At 30.1% G+C, this 15,639-nt stretch overlaps 1 protein-coding gene across 1 annotated transcript; it reads right to left on the bottom strand.

Moving 5' to 3' along the window:
• Positions 1–9,004: 9,004 nt before the first annotated feature.
• LOC130967301 (acyltransferase Pun1-like) lies at positions 9,005–14,124 on the bottom strand. Its single transcript, XM_057892118.1, has 2 exons — positions 14,010–14,124; positions 9,005–10,080 (listed from the first exon to the last, which is right to left on the bottom strand). The coding sequence occupies exons 1-2, from the start codon at positions 14,122–14,124 to the stop codon at positions 9,005–9,007; spliced, it is 1,191 nt and encodes a 396-aa protein (XP_057748101.1).
• Between the last annotated feature and the right edge of the window lie 1,515 nt (positions 14,125–15,639).

The raw sequence follows: 15,639 nt of genomic DNA on the forward strand, positions 1-15,639 counted from the left end.
ATAATTACATATAGTTTTTAGAGTTAGTTTTTCAAAAAATTTATCAAATATATATATATATATAATTATAAATTTTTTCATAATTTTATTTTTAAAATGATAGTTACATAAAAAAATATAACAATATCAATAGTATATTATAAAATTCTAAAGTACCAATAATTTATAGCGTGTTTAGTTAAAAATAATCACATATCTTATTAATTAAAATTAATTCTTTTAAAATTTTATAAAAATTTGAAAATAAATGATAAATTATTAATTATTTAAAAGACACAATACCTTTATAGAATATAAGATATAAAATATTTTTATAAAAGTTTTTCTTTCAACAACGTAAATTTAGAAGAAAAATAAGTATTTTTTATAAGAAAAGAATATCTAAAGTATATAATGTGATTACCAAAATATAACTACGTAAGTTATTATTAATATAATAATATAAATTTTAATATGTTAATATAAAATAAACAATTGATTTTTTTAAATAAATATAGAGATTATTATATAAAAACTAATTTAAAAGTTACAAAGACTTGAGAATATGATATTAAATTAGTTAAGTGAAAAATATTAGTGAATTAAACAATCAAAATATAAATCTATCATATAATAAAAAATAATACTAAATTATATAATATTTTTATTTTTTTAAATATATATCTCATATATAAATATAGTTTCTAAAAATTTGGGGGGGCCGAGGTCACCACTCGCCCTCCTCTAAGTCCGTTCCTGAAAATAGAAGTTACGACGATATATGATAGAGATAGTAGTAATTGTAAACTTGTAATTAGTTATTTTGTTATCTATGTGGATAATTTTTTAAATTAAATTTAATTAAATTTTTTTATACTTTTAAATTAATTTTTATTATACTAATAAATTATTAGACCAATCTAATTATCAAAATGACCGAATAATTTTGAATTCTTTTATATATAATATAGTTGGCATTCCATTATTTATCCAGCATAATAAGATGAAAAAGTCTTAGGGTAGTAATTTTTTAAAAAATTGGCCAATATTTAACTATTAAAAGAAGATTAAATGATCTAATATTATTGAATTTAATCTTATACTATTAAAAATAATATTATTGACCAATTAATAATTATAAAATACAAAAATTACTGTCACCTAACACTCTTCTAACGAGATATTACTGCACTTTTATATAGTACCATGCATGCTCACCATAATGGTAAAATTAAACCTCAGTGACCTTGATGATAACAATAATAATAAGTAGGTGCCTTCTATGGTACCTATTGTTTTATTGTACCTATGGTGACTACAAAGAAGTTTTCCAATTAATTGTGGACATCTGATAACTTTTTTTTTTTTTTTAGAGCGTATCACTAAAAATGTTGCTTAAAGGGAAAGTGTTCCCCTTAATCGTTAACTTGGCTCTGATACCAAATTTTTAACTTTGAATAAAAATAATTTGTAAATTCTATAGTATTTGGTAAAATTTTTAACTTTGAATAAAAATAATTTGTAAATTCTATAGTATTGACCATTTCTACTACTTTGATGTATATTTATAACTTTTTTAATCTTGTTTTAGTTTATAATATTCTTTTTTGCATGAATTACTGTATATAAATTCTTTTATCTGTTTGTCTTTTTCTTTAATATAATTTCTCAAATCCTCAATTACTTCTTTTATTTCTACACTTTCTCTTGTTTCTAAATATCTGTTTAATTTTTCAATTTCATTCTCCATTTTTTCTTTCAGCAGCTTTAATTCTTTTAAGTCGTAATATGGTTTTCCAGGCATTTATAAATTTTTTAAGTTTAATTCCAACTTGTTTATATTTATTCTTATTTCTATCCTTTTTATTATAAGATCTTCAATTTCAATCTGAAGATTATTTAATTCCCTTTTATACTCCTTTATTTTACTTTTTAATTTTCTCGTCCTATTTCTTCTTATTTTATTTTCTGGTTTTTCAATCTTTTTATGCTTCATTATTTAAAATTTCCGCAAACTCTATCATCGATTCATCACTATTTTCTAGAGATTCTATTAATTTTTCTAGTTCTTCAACTTCTCTTTTTAACTTGTCATAAATTATTTTTTGGGTTTCAAATGCTCTTTGATTTATTTCAGAAAACTGTAAATATTTCAAACGATTTTCTCTTTCAAAGAGCTCTTGTTTTTTGTCTTGATAAGTTACATATATTTCTTCTTTATTTATTGTCATAGTTTAGTGTTTAGGGTCTCATTTAATTTTTCGACCTTTTTTGTTAGTTCTTTTATTTCAGAACTTTCTTCTTTAATTTTTAACTTAGATAAACTTAAAGGGCTATTAATTTTAGATTCTCTTATTTGAAAATTCGATGAAACTAATTTTCCTGATGGTTCTTTTAGTAATAGAACTGGATTTTCAATAGCTTTATATTTTGGTATTTCTGTTTTTACAATTTTTCTGAAATAATTCATCAACATAAATCCTTTCTCTGTTTTTAAATATTATACTATGATGACTGTTTGTTAAAGCATAATTTATTGCATATGTAATTGAAAAAGGTTCATCATCTTGTTCCATTAGATTCTTTCTATGAAATTTATAAGCCAAACTTATAGATCTTCCAAGGTTTTCAGTTGATAAAGGTATAGCATATCCAAGATGGACATTGAATTTAACATTTACGTTTGCCAAGTTTCCATGAACAATTCCAATTATTTGATCTATTGGGTCATCAGTAATTCTTTTATCACAGATTGCTAAACTTATTGGTGAATTAATTCCTTTCATATATGTAGATTTAATTAAGACTTGTATAGTACTAATATGAATCCATCCAATTTTAGATCTTTTTTGTTGATCCTTAATTTTCTCAATCTGTTTACTCAATTCTTCATCATTTATCAGAGCTATTTCAAGTTCTCCATTGGCAGATTTTATCTTTATAGGGGCTTCAAGCTGAATTTTTCCATAGTATATTATATTTTTTCTATTAAAAACTTCTTTTAAAAGATTTTGTTTATTGAAATTTTCATTTGATTTGAGATTTAATTCTGTTTTTAGAACAGCCTGTTTTTCATTATCTAATAAAGCAGTTAATCTATAATAATCAGATTCTTCTGTTAAATCTAAGCTTTCTAAATAATTCATAACTAAGAAATTAGGATAAAGGCGTACCTTTCTGGAGAAAAACTTCCTTTATTTAGTATATTTTACATAAGATGTTTTTATCTCCAGAGGGGAGATTGTAGATACTAACTCCAGAGGGGAGTTTAGAATTGGTTTTTCCTAAACGAATTCTTCTTCAAACTATAGAATCGCCTCGGCAGCTTCCTCCTTGCTCTCCTAGCATATGAGTACTCGTAGCCTCCTGCTTTCTATGGTTTGATCTTTTCTACAATTGCCTAAGCAACCTATTTATAATGGTTGGGTCTGATGGACATTCCCATCCTTACCCTTCTTATGACGTCATTGCTTACGTCATTGTTTATTATCTTGCACCAGCTACATTGTTGGTGCTCTATGACCTAAGCGCTTACGTCACTATGCAATAATGTTGAGAGATGCTTCAGATGTGCTATCCTCCTCTTTCATTATGTGTCCTTCAGATGCGTTGTCTTCTTCCTTTATCATGTGGGTTGATTCCGTTTTATTATTGCTTTCTTCAGATAATTCTGAGACACATAGCTGGCACTTGTGGTCTTCTCTGTCTTTTATCAAATAGCAGAGATTCCTCTTTATCCCTTTGGGGAGATTTTCTAAGAGTCCAGATAAGTTGTAGAATGCTTATTCAAATTCCACTAAGAGTCTCATCTCTCTTTCTTCAATTTCATTCCTTTTACTAGACACAAGCAAAGTATTTCTGCTTTTATAATTGATTCTTGTGTGAGATTCTCTTGTTATCTTTTGAGTTCTTTCGAAGACCCTTGCTAGTGTGCTGGCTAGTCTTCCTTCATGACTGTAGATTGTTAAATCTTGAACTTGATCAATTGGTTGAAAATTTCCTGGGAAGACGGACATGTAGATTACTTGATGTGCTGGAACCAAGCATTCTTCTTCTTCATTAAAAATAGGTTGACTATTCGTAAATTTTAGGGATATATCCCTTGGATTTACGTTGTCAATCATATTTTTAAATCTCTTTACTGCATCAATGAATCCTGCAGAAAACTCACTAATAATTTTTAAATCATTAAAAATTAAAATTATATCAATTAATCCATACTGGAAAAACTGATAGGTGTCAGATGGGGAAGCATCTGGAAATATAACCAGCTTTGTTAGCTGTTCTTTGGCAATAGGATAATATCCCAAGATTGCCCTTTTTTCTTCAGTCCAATTCAGGACTATGTTAAGGGTTTCTCTGAGATTTGATCTACAGACCCTTTTCTTTTTCTTGATTTCAGCCCTTGTAGGAATGTTTCTTATTATTCCTGTTCTCTGGGTTTGAATTGGAGCTTTATCTGCTCTTTTTAGGGTTTGCTCTGGATGAAGAGCTTCATACTCCCTGAAAGATTCCTTTGCTTCTTCTAGTGTTAAAAACCCTCCTTTATGAATTATCTTTGATTGATGTGTAAATGGTGCTGCTTTTTCCCAGGCATCATATACTCCTTTCATGGGGCCATTATAAATTACATAATATTTTTTATCTTGGGTGGATTTTTTGATAATTTCAGCAATTGTTTTATTTTCTGGAATTTTTTCTTCACCTGATTTGTCCACCACGCTTAGCTGGCTGAACTCTGATGGTTTTGGTTGTTGTGTTGATTTCATTGCTTCGATGGCCTTCTTAAGGGATTGGATCTGTGTCCTTATTTGCTGACAATGCTTGCATTTTTCGAGTTCTTGTTCGTATTTCTGGATTTCTTGATCTAATGCGTTGTAGACGAACTCCATTCTCTTGTTAATGTATCTGCAATAACATTTTTGTCACCCTTAATATATTCAATTTTTATTGGATATTGTAACAAAAATAATTGCCATCTTACCAATCATCCATGATTATAATCAACTTTTAAGTTATATCGTATGAAACCTGTTAGGTAACTTGAATCTGTCCTTAATGTAAATTCTCTGGGTAATAAATCAATTTTCCATTTCTTAAGAGATTTAATTGCTGCTAGAGTTTTCTTTTCATGAGTGGTATATCTCTGTTCTGTTGGAGTAAAAGTCCCTGAAATATACCTGCAAAGTAATTCCTTTGGGGGATATTTAGAATCTAGTGATTCTTTTTCTTGTTCCAAACTTTTTATAGCTTTCTTAGCTTTTAGACATCCTGACCAGGTTATGTCTGAAGCATCTGTTTCTACTATTAAGTAGTCATTTTCTTCTGGAATATAAAGTTCTGGAAGTTTTTCACATAATTCTTTAATTCTTTGAATTTGTATACTATTTTTTTCATCCCATTTCCATTCTTTTTTAGTACTTATTTTTGGAAATAAGCTTTTAGTGTATTCTGTTATATTCTTTAAAAATCTTTGATCCGAAATATAATTTATACACCCTAAAAATCTTTGTAATTATTTTCTATCTTCTATTCTGTTAGGGAATAAATTTACCTTTTCTAGAACATTTGGTTGAAGTTTTAGCTTTCCTTGAGTGGATAGAATTAATCCAAGAAACTCTATTTCTTGTTTTGCTAATTCTTGCTTTCTTTTTGCTAAGAACTAATCCTTTCTGTTTACATCTTTCTAAAACTATTAATAATTTTTGAAGATGATCTTCTTTATCCTGTTTTGTAAAAATTAGTATATCATCAATGTATACTAAAACAAATTCATTTAACTCTTTTAGATTTTCTTCCATAAATCTTTGATAAATACCTGGGGCTTGCTTTAATCCGAATGGTAATACATTCCATTCATAAAGCAACACACTTGTTGATTCTTTTGTTGGGCAAGTAAAAGCAGTTAATTTCTTTGTTTCTTCGTCTAAACGAAGTTGCCAATATCCTGATTTTGCATCAAGAGATGAAAACCAAGTTGCTCCTTTGATTTTTTCTAAAATAGAATCTTTTCTTGGAAGTTTATGAGCATCACCAATAGTTGCTTCATTCATTTTCTTATAGTTTATTACCATTCTTCGTTTTCCCCTTTTAATTTCATTATTGTTTTCAACGTAAAAAGCTGGGGTCGCATGAGGACTTTTACTTAATCTTATAATTCCTTTTTCCAAAAGATCTTTACATTCTAATGAGAACTCTTCTTTATCTCTTGCGGAATAAGAAATTTTATTTGAAACATTTATCTCTTTTGTGGGATCTTTTAATTTAATGCTTACTAATTCGTTATTTGTATTTTTAACATCTAAAGGATTTTCAGCACAAATTTCATCCAAGAGTTCTTCTATCTTTATTTCAAGATTATTTTTTGGAATATTTATCTGAAAATATAGATTTAAATAACATATTTCTAATATAGAAAATATTTTAAATTTTAAGATCTTATCTATAGTAGTAGTTGGTATTTTTATACGTTTTGATTTTTGATTTATTGAAGAATCGTGTGGAGCTTTTAAAACTATATATGTTAATTCTTGAATGAATGGATGATATAGCTTTAAAAAGTTATTTCCTATAACAAAATCCATTCCAGAATCTAACATATATATAGATGGAACAATGAACCTATAATTTTGAATAAAAATTTCAACCATCTCTGCTTTTTGGTCAATTTTATGTATTGATTTGTCAGCTATTCTAACTTTTAATGGTTTTTTTTAATTTTTTCCAATCAAGTTTTATATTTGAACTAGCAAAGCATTGTGTTGCCCCAGAATCTATGAAAGCATTTATAAACTTTTCTGTTATTTTTATAGTAATAAATGTAGCATTATTACTCAGTCTCTGAGTCTGTTTCCGAGACATATTCAAAAATATAGTCTAAGTTATCATCAGATTCTTCTAATGGTTCCATGAAACAAGACTTAGCAATTTCTATTTGTTTAGTAAGATCCTTTTTATCCTTCTTTTTCGGGCATTCATTTGCGTAGTGTCCTTCTTCTTGGCAATACCAACATTTACAATTTTCTTTTTTATTCGGGCAATAGTTATTTCTTTGTCTTTTGTTTTTATTGTTATTTTCTTTTCTAAAATATCTCTTTTTTCTCCAGTTTGGATAGTATTTTTTTTTTCTAAATTGATGTTTTCTTTTTCTTTGAAAATTTTTATTAAGACCATATTTTTGGGGTATCTTTTCATTATCCTGACAACAAATTCTAATTATATTCGCAAATCTTTTTTGAGTTGCTTCTTGCATACAACGTTCTTTTATTTCCTCTCTTATTGCAGAGGTTGCTCCACCAAAATTATTTTCAATTGTCCCTCTATTTATCTCTCTTATAAATCTTCCCATTATAAATTCATTAGCAGGATATGGAAGTTTTGTTATATACATACTAAGATAATGATTTTTATCTTCTTCTTTTAATTTGTAATAATGTATTCTATATTCGCATATATAAGATTCCACATTACATAGATCATATATTTGAATATTAGCTAAATGGTTTTTTGCTTCTTGATATTCTTTATTATAGACTTCTTGTTTATGATCTATAATATTTTTTCCAAAAAATTCTTTATATAGAATCATCATTATATATAATATCTTATCATAAGCTGTTGCTTTTGTTGCTAATTCTTCTATTATTTGGTTTTCTATTGATGTCATATAATCTCTTATAGTTCCTTTAGTATGAAACCCTATGTAGTTCCAGATATCTCTTCCAGACAATTTACTAAGTTTTGGATTAGTAAAAGCTTCTAATAAAAAGGAATTCAACCAATTTTCGAAAATTTCTTTTTCATTCTTTTTACGGTCTAAGTCAAGTATTCTTTCTCCTTCCATTTCCTGGATTTTAGGGATGTATTTTGATGGTATTTTTGTATATTCTGAATCTTTATTTATAAATCCTTTTTTAAAAGCATAATTATCAAAACCTGTTTCCCATTTAAATTGAGATTGATTATCCTTAGATGTTCTAGCTTCATTTTTAACTTGTATTGGAATTGCTGGTTCTTCGTCACTTGAATAATCTAAGATATGTTCTTTATTTTCTATATTTTCAAAATTTACTAATTCTTCTTCTATTTGAAATTCCTGTTCCATAATATTATTTTCTTGAGCCATTTTTAATTGTTTAAAAAGCATTGTAACTTCTTCTAATTTTTCTTCAATATTCATAATTTTATTGGTGGTTTTACTTTTAAATCTGTTATGTTAATTATGTTTTAAAATTTTTCTTCCTTGGGATTCTCTTTTTCCTTATTTCTTTGAAATTTTATGGATGTTAATATTTCTTCAAGCATATCTACTATAGAATTTAATTGTGGGTTAAAAGTATGATATAGATGTGGGGAATCATTTCCATGATAACATTTTTTAGAAATTCCGTGTGAAAAATAAGTTTTTTCAGGTTTTTGAAGTCCTTTAATAAAACTTATAGTAAAATAAAGATTTTGAGAAAAATCATTTTGTATTGATTTTAAGAATTCGGTGTCATTACAGTTAACATTAGTTAAAATCATTAATTTTTGATCTATTAATTTTGATAACTTAATTATTTCTTCTCCTAAATCTTCTAATTTACTTTTTTCCATTAGGTGACGCTTTTCTTTGTGAAAAGCTACACTTTTAAGTTAAAAATGTATCTCTAGCCACCACTAGTTACCATAGACATAGCCACCAAAGACTTGACTTAATAAGTATTCTCCATTACAAATCGAGTATTTAGATAGTAAAAATTGATATAAAATTGTTTTCATATAAAATTAATAATAAAAAATATAAAATAATAATTCAATTAATAATTTTATATTTTAATAAATAATTAAATAATTATTAATTAATATATAATATAATTTAAAAATATTTATTAATTTATTATTAATTAAATTTTTATTAATAATATAATAAAATTGATTAATTAAATTTATTATATTATTTAACGATTTTCAACTATGAAATTTATACACCGAATTTTCATAAAAATAACCACCACACTTAAACACATAATAACGTAACGATGGTTCATGCATGAACCTTTGGATTAATAGAAGCATATTGAAGGAGCTCGAAATCACGCTGAAAGACCACCAAATCTTGCTCCTCCATGCTGACAAGAGCTTCAACGCCATTCCCATCTTTCGCATCCATCAAAACCACACTGTTCTTCACTGGAGACCCAACACTCGTCACCCACGCCGCCTTCCCCCATCCAAAATCCACCTCATACGTCGGAACCCTACACCAGCTCGCAAAGAAGAACACTCTCTTCTCCGATCCAATCGGACTACTCCTCCTCGCCGTAGTAGCCTTCCTTAGGAACTCAATCACAAATTCCTTATCCCCAAACTTCTTCACACTCTTCTCGCACAACTCCGATAAACCTTCCCTCGTTTCTTCCACCAACTCGTGCAACCCTGCACCTTCCTCCTTTTTCTTTGACACTACGGGGAACGACCAGACCCAGTTCCCTATGGACTTCTCCGGAAGCGGAGGAACCATTCTCCTTCGGAGATTCGCGGCAACAAGCAAAAGAGGCGCGTTAACGTTGCCGCCAAGCCCCAAAGCAGAAACGGCCCGCTTGTAGATCATTCCAATCACAACTTCAACCCGCGACGGGTTCTCAACGCCGTTGGATTTCACCGTTTCCTTCAGGGACTCGATCTTGGAACCCTCGAACACGAGTCTTGCACACACAGTGTTTTGCTTCGTGAACGAGATTTCAGGAAAGACCGGCAAGTCCTCTTGCGGGAATAGAGAAGATCCCGCAACAAGATCCGGCGGGAAAGGTAGTTGATTATTGGTTCGGTTGATAGTAGCCCAGTCATTGACGAAGTTGAAGAGAGTGGAACCGTCGCCGAGTTTATGAGACAAGCAGACGGCGATGGCGATTCCGCCGCAAGAGAACCGGTTGATTTGGATGGCTAATATGGTGGCATCTGAACCCATGTCCTTCCACTGAAGGCCATCGGGGAAAAGATGGTTCAGAAGCGATTCGGAAGGGTTGTTGAGAATATATGAGAGGTTGGTCTTGACGGTTGAAACGAGAAATGTGACGCCTCGGTCGTTGCAATGGATGGATCTCTGGTCCCTGTAGGTACCTGCAAAAGGGTAGTATATGGTTAGAACTTGGATAACGATTTTTTGAGCCTTGATATTTTGGTTGTTACGTCTTCTTCGTTGTTGTTGGGGTAAAAGTAAATTGCTGGGATGTAGTTTCGTGCAACGATGTGGTCTATGAAGGAGAGGTGATGGATTCTGTGGTGGCAAGGTGTAGGTTTAGAGGGTTTGATGCTTTCTCTTGATATTAATTCTCTCTCCATTCTGATTCCCCTGCAATTTAATCACTCTAATAATTGGATGATGGATGATCACCAATGCGTGCACAAAACTTGATATATATATATATATATACACAAGTAATTCCTTATGTACACCAAAATCGCTATCAAATTCAATCATTACTATAAAATATATATTAAAATATAAATACACATTAAAAATAAATTAAATTACAAATATATTTATACACAAATACGTTAAATAGTTAATTTTAATAATTAATTTTAGTATATAAATAATATTTTTATATATTATAAAGAAACATATCTTATGTTCACATGCTTAATCCTTGGCAGATCATAACTCAATTCTTTTATAATTTAACCTTTACCATCTATAATTATCCAATTATTTCAACGATAATAAAATAAAATAGTTGTATTATTTTCTAAACATTTTTTGTTTTGACATAAATTTAATCAGTGTGTGTTTGAATTTTAGTTTGTAAACAGGAATTTGCATAGAATTGATTTTACAAACTTGATTTTGATGAAAAGTAAGTTTGTATTGAAATGATTTATGTTTGGCCATCTTTATATCAAAATGGATTATAATAAAATAAATATGGTTTAGAATACACTACTCAAAATCACTTTTAGATGAAAAATTACTAAAATAGACATCAACTTAAATAATTTTTTATATTATCCTATCATTTTAATTTAGATATTTGAATAATCTTATTAATTAATTTTATAATAAAATTAATATATATTATTTTAAATAAAAATAACATATAAAAATTAGCAAAATAAAATTATATATATAAGAATATTTTTTTGGTGACTATATATAAGAGTATTTAATCAAATATGTTATATTTTTTTAAAATTTTAAGTATTAACATAAAAATGTTAATTTAGTATTTTTTTACATCGTATTTTCGGTTTAATACTCTTAATAATTTTATTCTTAATATTATTTTAGAATCTAACGTGTATGATTTTATTAATACTTATGATTAATTTTTTATTTAATTTATCTTTTTTAATAGGTTCATAATCTATATTATAAAAAAATTACAATAAAAAACTATATATACCAGAATTATAATTATAAAAAAATATTAAAAATAATAAAATTAAATATTTATCTTGACAGTGATAAAAAAAACCTAAAAATCTTTTATAATGTATTTTATATAATATATTTTTAGTTTTCTTAGTACTCTTTTTTAGTACTTTATAAATTTTTACTATTATTATTAAAAATAATAATAATAGAAAAAAAGAGCTTATATAAAGAGAAATAATAAATAATACATAATAGAAAAAAAGAACTCATATCAAGAGAAATAACAAGAAAAGAAGGCCAATTTACTTAACAAAAATTTCATAAATAATACAATAACATATCTATAGGATAAAATTGGTAAAGAAAAAATAGATGTTGAGGGTAAATGGCTAAAAGCCCGTTGGTGAAACGCAGAAGCTAGAAATTGTTGCTTCTGATAAACGTGATTTTAAATACAAAATCACTTCTACGTTTGCTAAACTAAAAATTAGCCAAACAAAAATGTGAAGCTTTCAAGAAGGTTAAACGTGCTTTTTTTTCTCAAACGGGTACCCTCAAAGTAAGAATCAATTACTTTTGAATTAACACATCAACTGAATTTTATTTTTATTTAAAGTTATTCTTTCACACATTTTCATTATTTTCTCCTTCTTATGTCATATTCACATTAGCTCATGTATTTACAATAAAGCCTGACTAATCCAAGGAATAGCCAAATTATCAATTATATATATATTAGAGAGAGAGAAAGAGAGCGAGAGTAAACCAAGTGGTATTAATTAAAGTTATTTCCGTACAAGATTACTTTTTATATTTAGATATATTAAATTATTAATGTATAGAACAAAATCAAAATGACAGTGGCTATGAATTGAATATGGAAAGAGATGTTTATATTAGCAGAAGAATAATAAATTATTAGCTCCTTCTCTACAATAATCAGACAAAGTTGCCAATCATCTAATATATATAATAAGAAAAAGTATAGGGTATCAACATGTTATCTGCTAACTTCTGCCAACTTTTATTTATATTTGTGTTTTATGGAAGTGTATTCGTAGATGTGTCTAATAATTAATATATTTTAAATACATATATAAAGAGACACATCCAGAAAATATATCTATAAAAACACTTCTATTAAACACAGTTATAAAAAAGATATTTTTGTTAGACACATCTACGAACACACTTTCATGAAACACAATTATAAATAAAAGTTGGCAGAAATTGGCAGATATACTGGTAACGTAGCAGAACCGATATAATAAATAAGTACAGTGGGGAGAACTTGATAAATGAATTGTAGCGTTAAAATAACACACCGAAATTGAACTACTTTTGTTGGACCACATAACAATTAACAAATTGAAATTTTGCGAAAAACAACAATAGCTGATGATAAGTGATTTGAAGTAATACTGTAATAGTAATCATTTAAATTGTTAGATTCCTAAAAATAAAGAAAAAAGAAACTTAATAAGTTCAATTATTTCGGAGAAAAATAGTCTGGTGATAGCTCTCCTCTATAATAAGAACATAATCTTGATGACACATTGAAAATTAGTCGGACATGGTTACTTCACAAATTCTTTTCATATAGATTTCATGGACCACATACATAAGCGAATTGAGATTTATATTAAGGAAATATAAAGTTGCTGATCATTGTAAATTTGGATTGGTCGCTGGTCTCGATCTTTGTTATCTTAATAACAATAATGCATCAACAACAACAAAATTTTATTCTATTAGCTAGATGAGATTAACTACATACGCCAAACAATTAATAACATTGTTATGTCCTATTATGTATTATATTTGTCTTAAAATCGTTTATAAATAGATTTTATTTTGACCACTTCATTCAAAAAAATTTTACGTCTTTCTCTTCTTCTATATTTTATTCAAAATCGTTTTTTATTTTTGTTCGGTTGTTCGTTGGATCACTAGAAAAAGTGATAATTGGGAGTAAGGGTCAGGACCTAAATACAAGAGTTGAGATAAGGAATTGAACATGTAAATTCTCAGTTGATCAGCGGGTGGAGTCACCTATAAGAATAACTCGATGCTAAAATAAATGTTTATACGAAGTTAGATTAGGATTATAGTGACGTACCTGTGAAGAAAGGTAGGTCCCTCTCTTTTATTTCTCTTTTTCTAGTGGACCCTCCCATTTGGGCTCAATTATCTGAAAGCTTCTATCAGTTGTCCAGATTTTTACTGACAAAATCGTGTCATGTGATGGACACATTGTTTCCCGAACGGGTCGTGGACCTGTGGTCGTCGCAGGTTCGTCTAGTGGACCTCCGACTCTTGTTGGATTGGGCCAGAACATTGTCCCCTAATGTGTCAAGTCGTAGAACTTACAATTGGTGCATTAACTTAGCCCATGTTCTCGTGTGATATAGTCTTTATCTAATTGTGACTTCGTCGGCGGGACTCACACTTTTAGTGCTTTCTTTGTGTGCGTGAGTTGCCCCCAATTGTACCATTACTCTGAGATATCGCTCGGTTTTTGTACCCGAAGCATTAAATGCCTTTTAAGAGTGATTTGAAAGCGCATAAAAAGGTCAATTTTACTCTTGACCTTTCGCGCTTCTCCTCCTTCAGTTACAATTACTTCCCCTACTTCATTCTATCATTTCTTTTCCTCTTTCTCTTTCTTTCACACAACTGCCATCACCACTCTTGCCGTTCCTCATTTTCTTTGTCGCGATAGCTACCGTTGATATTACTTGGGGATTTCGCTTTGCTACCGTAGGGAACTTGCCATTTTCTGCTTCCATTGTTTTTCTTCATCACAAATATTGGTAAGTGACTATTTTTGTACCTATTTTTCTCATTTTTTGCCATTATTTTTGTATCTCCTTTTATTACTATTGCTTCTTCCTCTGGTATCTGTTAAGTTGTTCTTAGGGGGCACCATAAGTGTCATTATCGTGATTTAGGCTAGAATTGTTTAGTGTAGAATGACTTAGCTTTGGCCCAGGACTTGCCTCCGACCTCATGTTTTAATTTAAACGGTGACCCCACTGTAGATATGGCGCAACAACCTCTTGCGAATCGTTAGGCGTGGTGCACTACTGATGTCACGAGCACATCTTCTAGGATAACTGCAGATAAGCTACAAGAGCTCTGCGGTTCAGGAACAATGTGTGGAGGTGGTCCCGAGAAGGCAAATTACGAACTCTTAGTACCAGTCCCCCAGGAATGTGTTTGCCAACTCAATCTCGACGCTCTTCGCATCCTTGAATGGATGTGGGTATACAAACCCATGTTCACCACTTTGGGTATTCGAATTTCCTTCTCTCTCTTTTTCATGGCCCTCTTGAATAGATGCGAAGTCGCCCCTTTGCAACTCTGCCTGGACAGTTGGGCTGTCATCCATTGCTTTGAGATATTTTGTGAATACTTGGAACTCTCGGCCATTATAGAGGTTTTTTTCTTCTTTTTCCTCCTCACAAACCCTTCTCGAGAGGGTAAACACAGGAAATGATACCTCTCTTTTCGGGCCATGCAGAACTAGAGGATCTTCGACCTCTTCAAAGACTCCTTCCATGGCTTTAAGGAAACCTTCTTCAAAGTGAGACCGGCTTGAGGTCGTCACCCCATTCAGCTCACACTTAAAGAAGAAAGGCGCATTCCAACCTATTGGAGCTTTGGCGCCGGCTCTAATTACATGCTCAAGGTTACCCATGAGGGTATAGGTAAACAAAACCAGCAGATTGCTGATGTCTTGCTGGCGATATTTGGCTCTAATCCCCTTAACCCTCATCTCCTAATGGGTGATCGGGAAGCCAGTCAAGATTATGTAGGTAAATACATTTTTTTCATTATCACTCTTCCGATTTTCTGATTTATATACTGTTATTTTATCAATGGCTTCATAACTTAGTTTTCTTTTTCTTTTCTTTTGTAGTTGGGATGGCCGTAGAGAACACTTTCCTTAGTCGATTGATTACCCATTTTTTTCTCCGACAGAGACGACGATGCTTCTGACTCCCCCAATCCTCAAGCGAAGAACTCCCAACTTGACGAACCAAAGGTCCAGTCTCAGCCTCAACCCGAGTCCTAACCTGGGAACAGTGCAGCCGACGGGGCTGACCAGGGCAAGGATGCAACGGTTGAGCACTCTTCGGGTGCTCGGGTTGAGGAAGAAGACAATATCGTGATCCCCAATCCAAAGAAAAGAAAATCCAACTCCAGGACTCCTCTTGGGCCTTGTGGTTGGTGATGCCTCTCTGAGTAGCCCTAAGTTTTCCTTCCAAAACCTGGCCCTGCGCCAACATGGGCTCCACCTT

This window comes from Arachis stenosperma, chromosome 3, assembly GCF_014773155.1.
Source record: "Arachis stenosperma cultivar V10309 chromosome 3, arast.V10309.gnm1.PFL2, whole genome shotgun sequence".
NCBI classification, from domain to species: Eukaryota; Viridiplantae; Streptophyta; class Magnoliopsida; order Fabales; family Fabaceae; genus Arachis; species Arachis stenosperma.

Bases quoted from the DNA above. Each gene is read 5' to 3' on its own strand.
- LOC130967301 (XM_057892118.1), bottom strand. From the start codon at position 14,124: ATGGAAGCAGAAAATGGCAAGTTCCCTACGGTAGCAAAGCGAAATCCC. The intron at 10,081-14,009 runs GTGTGAAAGAAA...ACCCTTTTGCAG, and splicing joins CAAGAGTGGTGATGGCAGTT to GTACCTACAGGGACCAGAGA.